The sequence below is a fragment of the Mauremys reevesii genome, linkage group 2 (genome assembly GCF_016161935.1).
Source record: "Mauremys reevesii isolate NIE-2019 linkage group 2, ASM1616193v1, whole genome shotgun sequence".
Lineage (NCBI taxonomy): Eukaryota > Metazoa > Chordata > Testudines > Geoemydidae > Mauremys > Mauremys reevesii.
The window spans coordinates 48,524,677-48,539,210 of NC_052624.1; the positions used below are offsets into that span (position 1 = coordinate 48,524,677).

General features: G+C 41.9%; 1 protein-coding gene across 1 annotated transcript; it reads right to left on the reverse strand.

Annotated features, from left to right (window-relative positions):
• Positions 1-1,677: 1,677 nt before the first annotated feature.
• Positions 1,678-9,956, reverse strand: SEM1 (SEM1 26S proteasome complex subunit). The gene is made up of 3 exons (XM_039527676.1): positions 9,763-9,956; positions 4,016-4,109; positions 1,678-1,767 (listed from the first exon to the last, which is right to left on the reverse strand). Exons 1-3 carry the CDS (start codon positions 9,836-9,838, stop codon positions 1,725-1,727), a joined length of 213 nt encoding a protein of 70 aa, XP_039383610.1. The 5' UTR covers positions 9,839-9,956; the 3' UTR covers positions 1,678-1,724.
• Positions 9,957-14,534: the final 4,578 nt, after the last annotated feature.

Sequence of the window (14,534 nt, forward strand, 5' to 3'; positions counted from 1 at the left end):
ATGAGAACCAGAAACTAATGAAACAGAATTGGTGGGCCTAATTGGTAGACAAAATAACAAGGGGATGGGCTATTCCACCCATCATTCCCTTTTTGGGTCCTTAAAGAGAGACTTTGCGGGGGGGAGGGGGGGGGAAGAGGGGAGGGAAGGACAGAAGAACAGATGGAGGCTACTGAAGTGAGCTTCACCATCATGGCTGCCACCCCCACTGTTTCCTGGGATCTGGACCTTGGTAATCCTGATAGATATACTGACCAGAGCAGGACCCAGATGACATGGCCACCTCCACCACCTCCTACTGAATCCCAATCACCACCTGAGATGAAATTGGACTGTAACATCAGCCACAACAGCTCCAGCTCGTCTCAACTAAGGGACTGTCAAATGAGGGCTCTTTTCCTTCTTAAAACTCTCCAGGGAAAGGGAAAGGGAACAAGGAATGTTGTTAAAATGAAGGCCTTATTTTATACTTTAGATTTTAAAATGTTTTTTCCTCCTTTTCTGCATCTTTAATAAAAGGTTAAACAGAGTTTTAATGGTGTTTGCGCCATGGTACTAAGCAGGCTGACATCTCCAAACCTTGTTTAACACTGGATCATGCTAAACCTTTGTCTGCTACACTGAAGAGGCCAATATCAAATATTTGCTTCCAATGTAGCTACTTATAGACTGTGATCAAGACACCATTTTACTTTCTTCGTTAAACTAAATAGATTGAGCTTCTTGAGTCTATTACTATAGGCAGGTTTTCTAATCCTTTAATCATTTTCATAACTCTTTTCTGAAACCTCTCCAATTTATCAACATCCTTCTTAATTGTTGTACCAGAACTAGACACAGTATTCTAGCAGCAGGTCACACTAGTGACCAATAAAGAGGTAAAATAACTTCACTACTACTCAAGATTCCCCAATTTATGCATTCAAGGACCACATTCTCCCTTTTGGCTACTGTATCACACTGGGAGTTCATGTTCAGTTGATTATCCACAAGGATTTGGGATCATGTTCAAAGTCACTGCTTCACAAGATCTCTAGAAAAGTCCTCTCTCTAACACGGCTGGAGGAGTGTGCACTTCGGTTTTCTGTATTGTTCTTACCTCTAGATTAGAGAGGCCTTTATCTTTCAGGGCTATCAAACTAGCTCTCACCAGCATATTAACTAAAGAAAAATTACATGTTTTTAAATTAATCTTAAAATATTTTAACAGATTAATATTTGTTAATCCTGTATTCATTCCCCCTGCCTACACACATTGCTTTCATATATTTTAGTCACATTTTGTTGGAATATAACAGAAATTTTAAATGCATTTCCGTCTTGCATTTGCATCTTGTCTATATCCACCCAAGACAAAGGGTCTGCTATTTTTCAATTCTGTTCTTACTGATGCTTATTTTGTTCCGATTGATTTTAATGGGATAGGCTTCAGCTATTTAAAGATTATCAGCATCATCATATAAGAAACCATGAACACAGCTGCACAAATCACAAGGATTGATTTTTATTTTTTTTTTAGATATCTCATCAATAAAACAGAGGCTAAAAAAATACTGGATATATAAAAGGGTTTAGATTAAAATTTTTATTATTTATACAAAACCAAAATAAATCAATGCAAACTGATAATGGATTGAATGTATCATCTCATGTCCCAGCCTGTCTTCTTTTTTCAACAATTCAATCTACAGTTCAATTTTAGATTATTCCATCTTCACTGAAAACTATGAGGTCTCCATCTTGTATCCATGTTTTTCTAATTCAGCTCTGTATAAAAATAAGAACCAGAAGTATGACTGAGGCACAATAAAATACTGTCAGATATTTGCAAAGCTCTTTAAACCATGACAAATGTTAATCAAGAACCTAAATATTATATGGTAAGAAAACAATACTAATACGCTACTGTCACTTTTGATACAAAAGGACAAATAAAAAGTGTAGTAATTCACATTTGGCCTCACTTGCTTTACATTCCTTCTAGATTTCAGCTTAGTCACTCTTTTCAACATGGATATGAACCCCAGATAAAAATTCAAAGGCTTGTTCAATTATGGTCCTCACTCCTTATTGATTAAATCAGGGAGGTGCTTTCTTTCACCCATTTTTAAGTCAATAAAACTTCATTAGAAATGATAATGCAGTATATAGGTTTCACGTGGGTAACTTCACCAGACTTCCTTATGCACAATTAACTCTGTTACTGGTGCATATTTTTATTTATTTATTTTAAAAGAAGGCCAACCATCTAGGAACAAAGCTAAAATTATTTTTGCAAAGCAAAAACTTAACGAGTTTTGACACTGCACTCATCAGTATAGCATCTTTGATTCTTAATATATAAAAGGTCCTTAATCTTGTACGTAGTCCCACTGACTTCAATAGGATTATACATGCTTAAAATTAGGTGTGTGTTTATACTTTGAATCAGAGCCCAAATGAACACAAAAGTTCTGATTCTGCAGTTCTTACACAGGCATGACTTCCACCCAGCTTGTTTTGACTGATGAATAATTGTGATAGTTTAGATAAGGTTATCTGAATACACAGAATGAATCGATCAATCTTTGTTGACCCAAACCAGGAGCAAGGATGGATTTTCATTACTAAAATATAAGATTTATTTTTAGGACACTCAAGTCAGCTGTATTTCAGGATGGCTTAAACATAACAGGGATAGTCAGTGGATTGTGGTAGAGGAATGCTGTTCCAACCTCAGACTGGAGTCTTTAATTTAAATACAGAGATGAAGACAGATTATGAATACTTTACTAAAAGATGTAATTAAGGTGTAGTGTTCACAGTCCAAAGTGTCATGTATTGAACCTTCTCATACAGAATTTTCTGCCACACTTTGAGAATTCCTGTAATACTGTTGACATACACAGTCTTTAGAGTGGTAATATATTTAAGACCTGCAATTAACTTGAAACTACTTTTCAACTTGACAATAAGCAATTACACAAACAGGATTTACATTGAAACCCACTACCTGAGGGTCACCTTAACTTTGTGTCTAAAAACCAGGGAGTCAGTCCAGTAACTGTTTCAAATCAGGCTACATTACAGATATTTGGTTATGTGTACAATGTATGGAGGGATTAGTGACAAAGCACAAGTTTGTATTGATGATTCAAACTCAAATTAGGTAATAAAAGGAGATATACCAATCTCCTAGAACTGGAAGGGACCTTGAAAGGTCATCAAGTCCAGCCCCCTGCCTTCACTAGCAGGACCAGTTTTTGCCCCAGATCCCTAAGTGGCCTCCTCAAGGATTGAACTCACAACCCTGAGTTTAGCAGGCCAATGCTCAAACCACTGAGCTATCCCTCCCCCCATAAATTATATATATAATTATAACTAAATTATAGTTAGGCATCAGTAAAAGATTAACTGAAACTAAGTGACCTACAGAAAGGAGGGTTAAACAACTGGATTAGAAGTGCTCAGCTCCTGCCCATAGATATTTTTATATTTTAAAAATTTACTTCGGTAATTTCCTCCCCTGTCATAAAGTCTATGACTGCCAGTAGAACTGGCCAGGAATTGCTTCACTTAATGGCACTTTGCGGAAGACAACTCCTCATTACAAGGAAACTTTTTGTGGGAACATCTCAGTATTGACAAGTCTTTTGTCTAGAAAGGTTTCTCAATTCAGAATGGAAAGTTTTTGAAATCCTGTAAAATTTTACAGGATGAGAAAGCTGTTTCCTACCGCACTCTAATCAACAAACACACTGAGAGGTAACTGAGGGTTATTTCAGTGTTTATAGCATTGACACTAAAGTACAGAGGCTGGTCACCAGTAGTAAGGCTTGTTGAGTTATGACAGCAAATGCTGCTTTTAAAAAACTCTCTGGGGCAATTAAGTAGAGATTTACTCAGGTTTTTCTTTCAAAAATTATTTTTTTTAAACTGAACTTTTTTTTTAAAGTCACAGATTCCACCCAACTAAAAACTACAGACTGAAAGATTTCTGTTCAACTTCTAACTGTAAATTAAACTCCAAGATTACCTTAACTGATTGGAGAAGTCATCTTCTACATTGTCATCATCCCAATTGTCTTCCCAGACATGTGCATCTTCATCTTCATCTAAACCAGCCCAGTCTAAGGACAGAAAACAGACAAAGTCTAAATCTTTTATGTTGTACTATAAGATTAATGTTCTGGATTCCAGGATTGTCCATAATGTGGATATTAATTAAAAAAAAGATCACTCATAGAAGATCTGTAACAATATAGCACAAATATAGAAGGTAACATGTTACCTGGTTTCCATTAATATGTCTAAAGACTTTTAGAAAGTCTGCAATTCCTCAGGGTTGCATGAAAATATTAACTTTAAATGCTGAGTGCTTTTATTGCCAAGAAAACTCAAAAAAAACTCCTTTACTCAATCCATTTAGACCTTCCATTTCTTCTTATACAAAATAGTGAAATTACAAGTAACTTATGTAGTAAAAAATCTGAAACTAAAACAAGAAGGGTATGCAACTATAGTTATACAATAAGTAGCTTCACATTATTTTTAATCCTTCCCCTCACCTTTAAAGCTACCAGTTCTATTTTTCATATAGGCAAAGTTTTGCATTATTCTACAGCTGCAGAAGTAAAGATAACCAGAAAAGTAAATTGCAACCTTTGCTCAGTATTGCAACATTGATGATAGGCAGAAGTGTCACCTAGTCTTGCACTTGGAAACTGGTTTTGGTCCTCTTATTAATGCAGAAAAGTAGCAAAGCACTGCATGTGAAGCAAGTTCTCCTGAAGCACCAAAAAGGCTCATGGTAGGGAATATATTTTTCATATTTCACGCCCATGGTACAGATTTATAAGATTACCTGGCAATATTCGTTTTAAAAATATTAAAATTGAGAACATTGCAGTGCTCCTCCCCAACCCACAAACGGTTTTGAATGTGTTGCGTCCCACTGTAATTTACAATCAGCTTTCTAACCAACCCAGAAAAACCAAAGCTTTCCAGCAACCACCAGAATAGCATTGTACATATAAGTCAATAACAAAAGGAAACTGACTGTGGGAGGGTCACAAACAGATCCAGGTGGGTTGCAATCACCCTTCCTCTCTTTATGTGTATAGGGAAAAGGGAGGTCCTGAAACTTTTTCCTATTGTAATGTGGTCACAGTATGGAAAAATTTGAGAACTGCAGAAATAGAAGTATCCATTCCTAGCCAGTCACACGTGTAAATAATTTGATGCCAAAGATAAGCGACTAAGATTTAGCTTCACAATCTATAGAATGCATACTTTATATGTGGAAGGGCTGGGCTGGAGACCCTGCAGAAATTAGAGAAAGAAAAAACGGGATGGGAAGAGGAGACACAAACCCCTTGAGGGTTTATACTGTATTTGTATAGTGCCTTGCACAATGCAGTCCTGGTCCATTGATAGGGTTCCTAGGGGCTATGGTAATACTACTACTACTACTACTAATAATAATAATGCAAAAGAAATAACTAATTAATCTACTGTCTTTTTCACTAGGATAATCACATTCAATTCACAAACAATGAAACTGAGTTACAAGGGAGGAAAGGGGCTTAATTCAGCACTACTTACAATAAATTTAATTTTTATTTACACACAGTGAATTTAACATTCAAATTTAATATTCTTACAAAGACTATAAAATAGTATTATAACAACTATTTCATTTACTGTATTTATATTTCAAAGACATATGCATTCCATAACAAATAAAAATGTGCTTTTGTAGGGTAAAAACTGACCCAGAATTCAGGCATTATATTAATTGGTGACAAGAGTCTCAAATGATTTGAGATGATACAATCAGGCACAATGGCTCTGAGAGGTTCAACCATAAAAGGATCGTTGTCAGGCAGACTGACACTTCTTTACTCATGAAAACCCGCATCATGCTTCAAGAAGCGGGGCTAAGATGTCTTCCACATTAAAGTGGGTGAAAAACAGATGAAAGTGATAAAAAAAGCCTAAATTATGCTCTTATTCCTGTAGCTACAAGACTTTAAACTATTTGTATGTTGACACTATATACTAAGCTTGTGTACTGAAGTTATTATTCCAGTTACATTATATGCCTGTGACTGGATAAAAGTAAAAAATGATATAGCATTATCTGGGATTTGGAAGTATCAAAAATGTTTTTGAGAGTCGACTACCATTAAGTATTATTACTATAAACTAAAGTTACAAAGTCTATTTTGACAAACTAGTCGTGATGGGAGTCTTAGAAAAGTATTTTAATATTCTGATCACTGCGTCATGTGTTCTACACTTCAAAAATGAAGACAAAATAGGTTTTTGTACTCAGCTCTACAATACCAAAAGCCATATGATTTTATACCACTGAAAAGGATCACAGAAGTCAAAAGTGACCAATTCATATTATACCATACATCATATCATACTAAACTTGAAATGAAACACTCCATAAAGATAAAAAACATCTGTTTCAGATACCTAAAATTTTGGTATAATTATTTCTTGAAACTGAGATGAAATAGGAATTAAAGAAGTAAAGAATGCTTGTGTAATGTAATTTTTGTTATGATTTAACACAAGTTTTCATTACCTAATTTCCCTGCATCAGACATAACAGAACTCTAACATGTATTGCTGCACAGAGAAGTAGTATAACTTGGAAGATTCACAGTTTATAAAAACTTTTACTAAAATTATCTCAAACAAATATTTATCCAATTATTTTTGATTAAGCAATAAAAAGAAAATACTCAGATAGTAGTTCTGAACATTCTTTATGATATCTCAACACCAATATCTTACTGGAAGGTTTAATGACTGCTTTATAGGTTGGGGTGGTTTTGGGGTTTTTTTGCAAGCTACATCAAGAAGCCTTTAGTGCTTAATCAGCAGACAATATATTAAGAATGATTTTTAAAATGTAGTTAACATCTACATCAAACTTCAATCACAAACTGAAGGAGAGTCTGCAGTTACTTTTTTGATAAAAATACTAATGTCCTGTATGAAACATTTTCAGAATTTCTTATAACTTAGGATGTTTAACAAATAGTATATCCACATTCAGTAAGAGGATTTCACCCTCATTTGGTTTATAGGTATATTACCATAATCTAAGGAGGACAATGTGGTACCCAAATAACCACCCTCATTCTTACATTTGAGATGTTTTGATTTTTCCATTATATTGTTTTCTCAAATTTATCAGAGCCAGGTTCTGATATCTGGTTCTTCTTCTACTGTGGCAGTTAAAGAGGATTTCAAGGAAGGTCAGTTCAGGTTATTGCAGAGATACAGGAAAACTCAAGTATTCAGAAAGGTCCACCAAATCCTAGTTTTCTCCCTGTGTGAGGGTGTAGTTTGAGACTTTCAGAAATAAAATCTGAAACATTCATTTTTAGTGGCCATATTTGTCCGGTTCAATATTTATAGTGCATAGATTCCCCACCATCCCGAGTCATTTAATTCACACTTAACGGGGGAGGGGAAGATCAAGTAGTAAGACGCCTTTCTTTTTCCCTCCCAGATGTTTTCTCTAAACAAGCCTCCTATTATCTTCTCAGTTCATCTAACCAGTTAATACAACAATTACAATAACATGTTTCTCTTTCTAACTGGAAATACTATATTTGACAAAGCTTATTTGATACATCTGGAACTCATAAAGCTATGTCAAGTACAAGGAAGATAAGAGCAAATGCTGTGAACATCCCTACCCACCATGATCTACACCAGCAGTTCTTAATTTTTAGTAACCCGATAGCCCCCATTTTTATTTAAAAAAATTTGTGGACCCACAAGCCACTCCACTCAGCTCTTAGTCCTGCCCTCACTCCACCCCTTCCCCCAAGACCCCATCCCACCTCTTCCTGCCCCTGCTCCACCCTTGCCCCTACTCTTCCCCGTCCTCTCCCCCAAGCGCACCCCGTCCCACCTGTGTACCTGAACTAATTTGTTTCATGTTGTGCACCCCATCCCCACTCCTCTCCCACCCAGTGCCTCCTGCATGCCACTGAACAGTTGTTCCCTGGCATGCAGGAGGCACTGGGAGGAAGAGGGAGGAGTTGATCAGTAAAGCTAGTGGACCTGGACATGATTTCACCCCCTCCCCTGAGAGCGCCCCATCCCCGCTCCTCCCCCTCCCTCCCAGAGCCTCCTGCCTGGCGCTGAACAGCTGTTTCCCAGTGTGCAGGAGGCACTGGGAAGGAGGGAGAGAAGTTGATCAGCAGGGCCTCTGGACTCCTTGGAGTACCCTTGCGGACCCCAGTTTGATTACTCCATCAGCAATTCCCTTCATTCACTAATACAAGCCATCCCTTTAACCAATAAAACTTGTAAGGGCTTGAAGGAAATTGACAATCATGCCCTATTCTGAAGACTTTCAAGATTAAATCTAGGGCAGGACATTTTTATTTACCAGACTGTAAGGGAAAGTTCCTTATTTATAATTCTGTGTCTTTGCACATATAAAATGCTTTAGTAAAATCCAGAAAGGACACGTATTCCCTTTATTCACTAGCTTTGTAACTATCAAAAAAGCAGTAGAGTTTGTGTGTCAACATTTAGTCTTTAAGACAAAGCTGCTATCCACTACTGTAATTGAGTCCTTTTATTACCTTCCCACATTATCCCATTTTACATCCCTCACTCCCTTCCTCACATTTATTAATCTGGTTTGTCTGGAACTAGGAATTTTTTCTTAGTATTTGTTCTTAATCATTTTGTGCATAATGGCAAAATCAAGCAGTTCTAATGAAGTCCAGAAACATGAAACAAATTAGTTCAGGTATACAGGGGAAGTTGTAGCAAAAACTTAAATAACAAAAGAAAGGTTATAGTGCCCTGACTTGTGCGCAGCAATGAGAACGATACCTTTTTAACGGAAGATTTACTTTGCAGGTATTATAGACTGGATTACAAATATGGAGAAAGACTAATCATTACATCACTTGCTTCTACATCTTTAAGTACCTGCTGGGTGGGGGTTGAGGGGAGCTGCTGAATTACTCCGATTTTTTTGCTTCTGTGAAAAAATGGGCATTCTTCCGAACAACTGTAAGTTAACTACCAATATATCATTTTCCCCTTTCCCTATGTTCTTCATATCTCTGTTGTAGCCTGAGGATCTCTATTTGGAATGTTGATGAATTTCTTCAGCAACAAAGTTTATTAAATATAAATTGACCATGATAGCCACACTTTCTAATTAGAGAAAATGCAAGTGCAGGCTCAAGAACGCCTTTCACCAAATATAACTGCATACATGACAGGTGTGTCTTGCGTTATTCCCTAATAAACTTAAAATATTCATAAGCAACGATAAGTTTTTCAGAGTTTAACATGCACAGACAGTACTGTGATACCGGTTCAGGATTTGGCAGAATAAACCGGCCTCTAAGCATGACAGGCAGATGAGCCCGAGTTCACAGAGTTATTCCGGTTAAGAAGTTAGCCAATAACAGGTGGCGGTGGTTTTTCTTTTTTTGCTGCAATCGGGCGCCTCCCGGTCGCGCGGCAAGCCGCGGGCAGGCTCCCAGCGAGAGGTGCCAGCTGCTCGAGGCGCCCCCTTAGTGCCCATGGGCCCGGGCAGCCCGCGTGAGAGGCTCGGCCCACGGGCCCGGCGACCCGGGGAGGGGAGGGGAGGTGAGCGCTCTCCCCACCCCTCGCGGGCTCAGACCGGTCGGGGCCGAGCCTGCCCCCCGCTCGCGCAGCCCGGCCACACGGGCCTCCCCACCCACCGCCCTAGCGCCAGCCTCGGACCGCCGCCGCCGTCACCTTCCGCCGGGAACTCCTCGAACTCGTCATCCTCCTCCAGGAGCCCCAGGTCCACGGGCTGCTTCTTCTCGGACATGGTCGGCCTGGCGCTGCCGCTCTAGCGTCCGAGCTGGCTGGGAGGCTACGTCTCGACTGCCCCGTGGGGCATGACGGGATGCTGGCGGAATCAGCGAGAGGAACGGCGCATGCGTAATAACGGCGTCCGCCGGCTCGTCCGAGTCACTATCTCCCCCACCCGCTCCCCATACACCACTATAGACTTCCCCATACAGCGCCCTGGCCGCTTTCCCCGCCTCCCGCCCTGCCGGCCCCATCGTCCCGCCTCCGCTCCGCACTGCCGGCCCCATCCTCCTCCTCCTCCCCCTCCCGGCCCCATCCTCCCCCCCGGCCAGCCCCATCCTCCTCCCCCCTCCCGCCCTGCCGGCCCCATCCTCTTCCTCCCCCTCCCAGCCTCCGTTCCTCCCGCACTGCCTGCCCCAGCCTCCTCCCTCCCAGCGCCCGCTCCTCCTCCCTCCCCTCCCGCACTGCCTGCCCCATCCGCCTCCCCCCTCCCAGCGCCCGCTCCTCCTCCCTCCCCTCCCGCACTGCCAGCCCCATCCTCCTCCCCGCACTGCCTGCCCCATCCTCCTCCCCCCTCCCAGCGCCCGCTCCTCCTCCCTCCCCTCCCGCACTGCCAGCCCCATCCTCCTCCCCCCTCTCCTCCTGCACTGCTAATTCCATCGTCCTCCTCCCTCTCCTCCCCCCTCACGTACTGCCGTCCTCATCATCCCCGGGCCCTCTTCTCCCCCTCCTCTCGCACACGGCCAGCCCCATCCTCCTCCTCTCTCCCAGTGCCCAATCCTCTCTCTTATCCCAGTAGCCTCGCTTCTCTCCCTATTACATTCAAGCTACTGCCCCCACCGCTCCTCCCCTGCTCCCACCACCCCTCCCTACTGCCTTCCCACCACTGCTCCTCACTCCCCATTGCTCCTACCATCCCCCATTCCCTCCCTACTGCCTTCCCATCACGCTCCTTCCCCTGTGCCACTGCCGCCTCCTCCCCCACTGCTCCCACCATTACCCTTTCCTCTTTACTGCCTTCCCACCGTCGCCATCACTGCTTCTTCCCCTCTGCCACTGCCTCCACCTCCCCCACTGCTTTCACCGTCCCCGCTTCCCTCCCTCATGCCTTCCCACCACTGCCGCTTCCCCTCTGCCAGTGGTGCCTCCCCCAATGCTCTCACCATCATCACTTCCCTCCTACTGCCTTCCCATTCATCCCTCTCCAACAGCCATCTGTCACCATCGCTTCCTTTCCTCTTCCTACTGCCATCCTCATCCACGTCACCTGATGATTTTCTTTGCCACCCTGTCCTCTCCCCTCTTCTAATGCCATCCCTATCATCCCACCCCTCTCTTTCTAGTATTCCCATTCCCCTCATCCTTTCTCTCCTGACATCTTTATCTCCATTCCCTCCAGCTTTGCCATTCCTATCCCCTCTCCTCCCTCACTACCATCCCTATCTCTTCCTCCCTTTCCCCACTGCCATCTTTATTACCTCCATTGCTGCCAGCCCTGACATCCCCATTAGCTCCCCATTTTTTTTTTCATTTTTACAACTCTGTAACTGTCATTGTGTTTAAGTATTGGAGGAGCCTCCAAACAAGGCCTGACTTACAGATCTTACTCTGTGCTGTAATGCCTGTCCACGATGGGGTGGAGTTGAGTCATGACTTTTTTTCACTTCAGCTTCTGAGAACAAATTGCTAGTGATTGAGCCTTAGCTGAATCCTTGCAGAGTGTAGGTAAGAGAGGAGGTCATAAAATGTCATATGTCTATAACTGTATCGCTCTCCCCTTTCCATAAATGTATTCTACAGTTACAGAACCAGAGGGTAACTGATTGGATTTGGTGAACTACCCACTGCAGCTGCTGGCAGGGAGTGAGATTTATCACTTTAACATGAAGTTGGATGCAGCAGGAGTTAGTTGAAATGTAGCACTGACTGCAACAGAGAGAGAAGATATATTGTATGGAAAAAGTCAAACATTTTTTCAATAATGTAGGTAAAATAAATCTATTGTCTGCTACAGCCACAGTAACAGATTAAAGTATTCAAGCCTCCTCCTATATCTCAATACAGATACATACTTTCTCTCTACAGTCTCTCTTTATGACAGTTATCTTCAATATGAGTATATTACTTATAGTCACTGATTTTCCATCCTACCTACCCCTATTTTTTCCTCCAGTATTTTAACAGTATTTCAAAACCTAGGTCTAATTTTTGATTATTAACTTCCATTGTGTATCACAGCAGAGGCAAGGGAACAGCTTGAAGAAGAGGATGAATATAAAATGAGTTAGGCTGCTATGTGAAAAATAAGTGATACTTTATGGTACCCTATATATGTAACATTCATTTGTCATAATTGTGGATTCTGCTGCTGATTTAGAGCAAGGCAAAGTTCAGTGCCTACTGGTAAGGACAAGTTTGTGCATGTGGTGGCTCTGATGTCTTCTCTCTAGGCAATCACTTCACTTGCCTTAACAGTATTGCCAGGTTGTTGAGTTTTTCGTTGAACACTGAGAGGCTGATTCATGAGACAATGATTTGCACAGCTGGGTTATTTACACTGTGTCCTAGATTTAGAAAAATATGAGCAAGAACTGAGGTGGGAACTTATATGTAGTTCAGTTTCAAACTTGTGTGAGCACGTTCTGGTATGTGGTCAGAGTTTAGGGAAAAGTGGAAAAAACAAATATGAGCACAAGCTATTAGCTCTTTTTATTAGATGGAAGGTCTGATTGCACGGTCAAATTTTATGCGATGGAAAGATTGATTCTATGATGAAATTTATGGGGATTCCTGTTTAATAAAATAATATGAAGAAGCCATTCACAGATTTACTGGAACTTTGCTTTATCATTCCCCAGCCCCTTTCTGCAGATGTCATTGTGAGCCAGGACCCTTGGAAAAATAAATGTCCTACCCTACCCCAGTGAGTGCAAGACAAAGCCATAAAGCACTTAGATTCCAACATGACGGGAACCTTACAAATATCTGTGATCATATTATTCAGGGCCAAATTCAAGCCCTGATATAAAAGGGCTCAGAGTTCTAAACTTCTATAGGGCTAGACTCTGGCTTTTGCAGCCGAGAAGGGGATGTGGAGATGTCACACTGCAGCTAGTGCCTCCAGGAAGAAATACGGCTGACCCAGCCAAAATCAGTCCTGGAGGCTCTCAGGGAACACACTGGACTCAATCAACCTAGGAGAAAGGGCAGCATGTACTGTGGCAGGCCAGCTCCATTGTTTAGTGTGGAGACAAGTGAATTTATAGCCTTACCCTGTTTCTTTTTGTCCTTTAACTGCTAGCTAGGTGCTTGCTCAGACACTAACAGTGAGCATGGCCTGTGCTTTCCAACAGGATGATGGCCAGCTGCTACATAGGGGCACAAGAAGAGCGGCAGGCTTGTGGAGCCGTATCTCATGTGGCTGACCACAGTCTGTACAACAATTAGATAATATGCTGTCCTATTCCACTTCCTATTAGAGGATTGGACTTACTGGTTAGAAGTGTCAATATTAAGCCAAATTTTAGTCTCGTATGGCTACATTAGATTTGCCAGTTTTGGTTGGACGTATGCCAGGAGATTTCATCATATGACATAATCTTTCATTAAAGATTAATCTTTAATTCCCAGGGACTCCAGGACAATCCTGGAGGGTTTGCAACCCGAGGCTACATTAAACTGGTGTTGCCAACTCTGGTGATTTTATTGCAAGTCTCGGGATATTTCATACTGTTTTTAAAGCTGCAGGCCCTGGAGTTGTGTAACTACAGTAACTCCTCGCTTAACGTTGTAGTTATGTTGCTGAAAAATGTAACTTTAAGTGAAACAATGTTAAGCGAATCCAATTTCCCCATAAGAATTAATGTAAATGGGGGGGTTAGGTTTCAGAGAATTTTTTTTTACCAGACAAAAAACTGTATTTTATATATATATATATATATATACATATACACACACACACACACACAGTATACGTTTTAAACAAACAACTTAATACTGTACACAGCAATGATGATTGTGAAGCTTGGTTGAGGTGGTGGAGTCAGAGGGTGGAAGAGAGTGGGATATTTCCCAGGGAATGCCTTACTGCTAAATGATGAACTAGCACTCGGCTGAGCCCTCGAGTTATCACATTGTTGTTAATGTAGCCTCACACTCTACAAGGCAGCACAAATGGAGGGAGGGGAGACAGCATGGCAGACAGAGACAGAGACACACACCCTGTGTGTGGGAGAGACAGAGAGATGCATATTGCCCCTTTAAGTACGCTGACCCCACTCTAAGTACATTGCCTTTAAAAAAATCAGGAAGTTGAGACAAGAGCTGCAGCCAACAAGTTCTCTCCATCCTGAGCCCTGTCCTGTCCCCACCCTGCTCTATATGGAGATGTGGTAAGCAGAGGGCGGGAATAGGGGTGAGGGGGACACCCTGACATTAGCCCCCCCTCTTCTCCTCTTCCCTGCACAGCAAGCAGGAGGCTCCTGGGAGCAGCTTCAAGGCAGAGGGCAGGAGCAGCACATGGCAGTGCGGTGAGCGACAGCTGAACTGCCAGCAATTGATAGCCTGCTGGGCAGCTGCTGCACAGGGAACTTAGGGGAGCGGGGAGCTGATGGGGGGCTCCTGGTCCACCCCGGTTCCAAGCCCCCCACCAGCTAGCTGCAAAGGGCTGCTCTTCCTGCAAGCAGTGGACAAAGCAGGCAGCTACCAAACAA

Coding starts and splice junctions, on each gene's coding strand:
- SEM1 (XM_039527676.1), bottom strand. CDS start 9,838: ATGTCCGAGAAGAAGCAGCCCGTGGACCTGGGGCTCCTGGAGGAGGAT. Junction 4,110..9,762: donor CGAGGAGTTCCCGGCGGAAG/GTGACGGCGGCG, acceptor TTCTGTCCTTAG/ACTGGGCTGGTTTAGATGAA. Junction 1,768..4,015: donor GACTTCTCCAATCAGTTAAG/GTAATCTTGGAG, acceptor ATTTTTATACAG/AGCTGAATTAGAAAAACATG.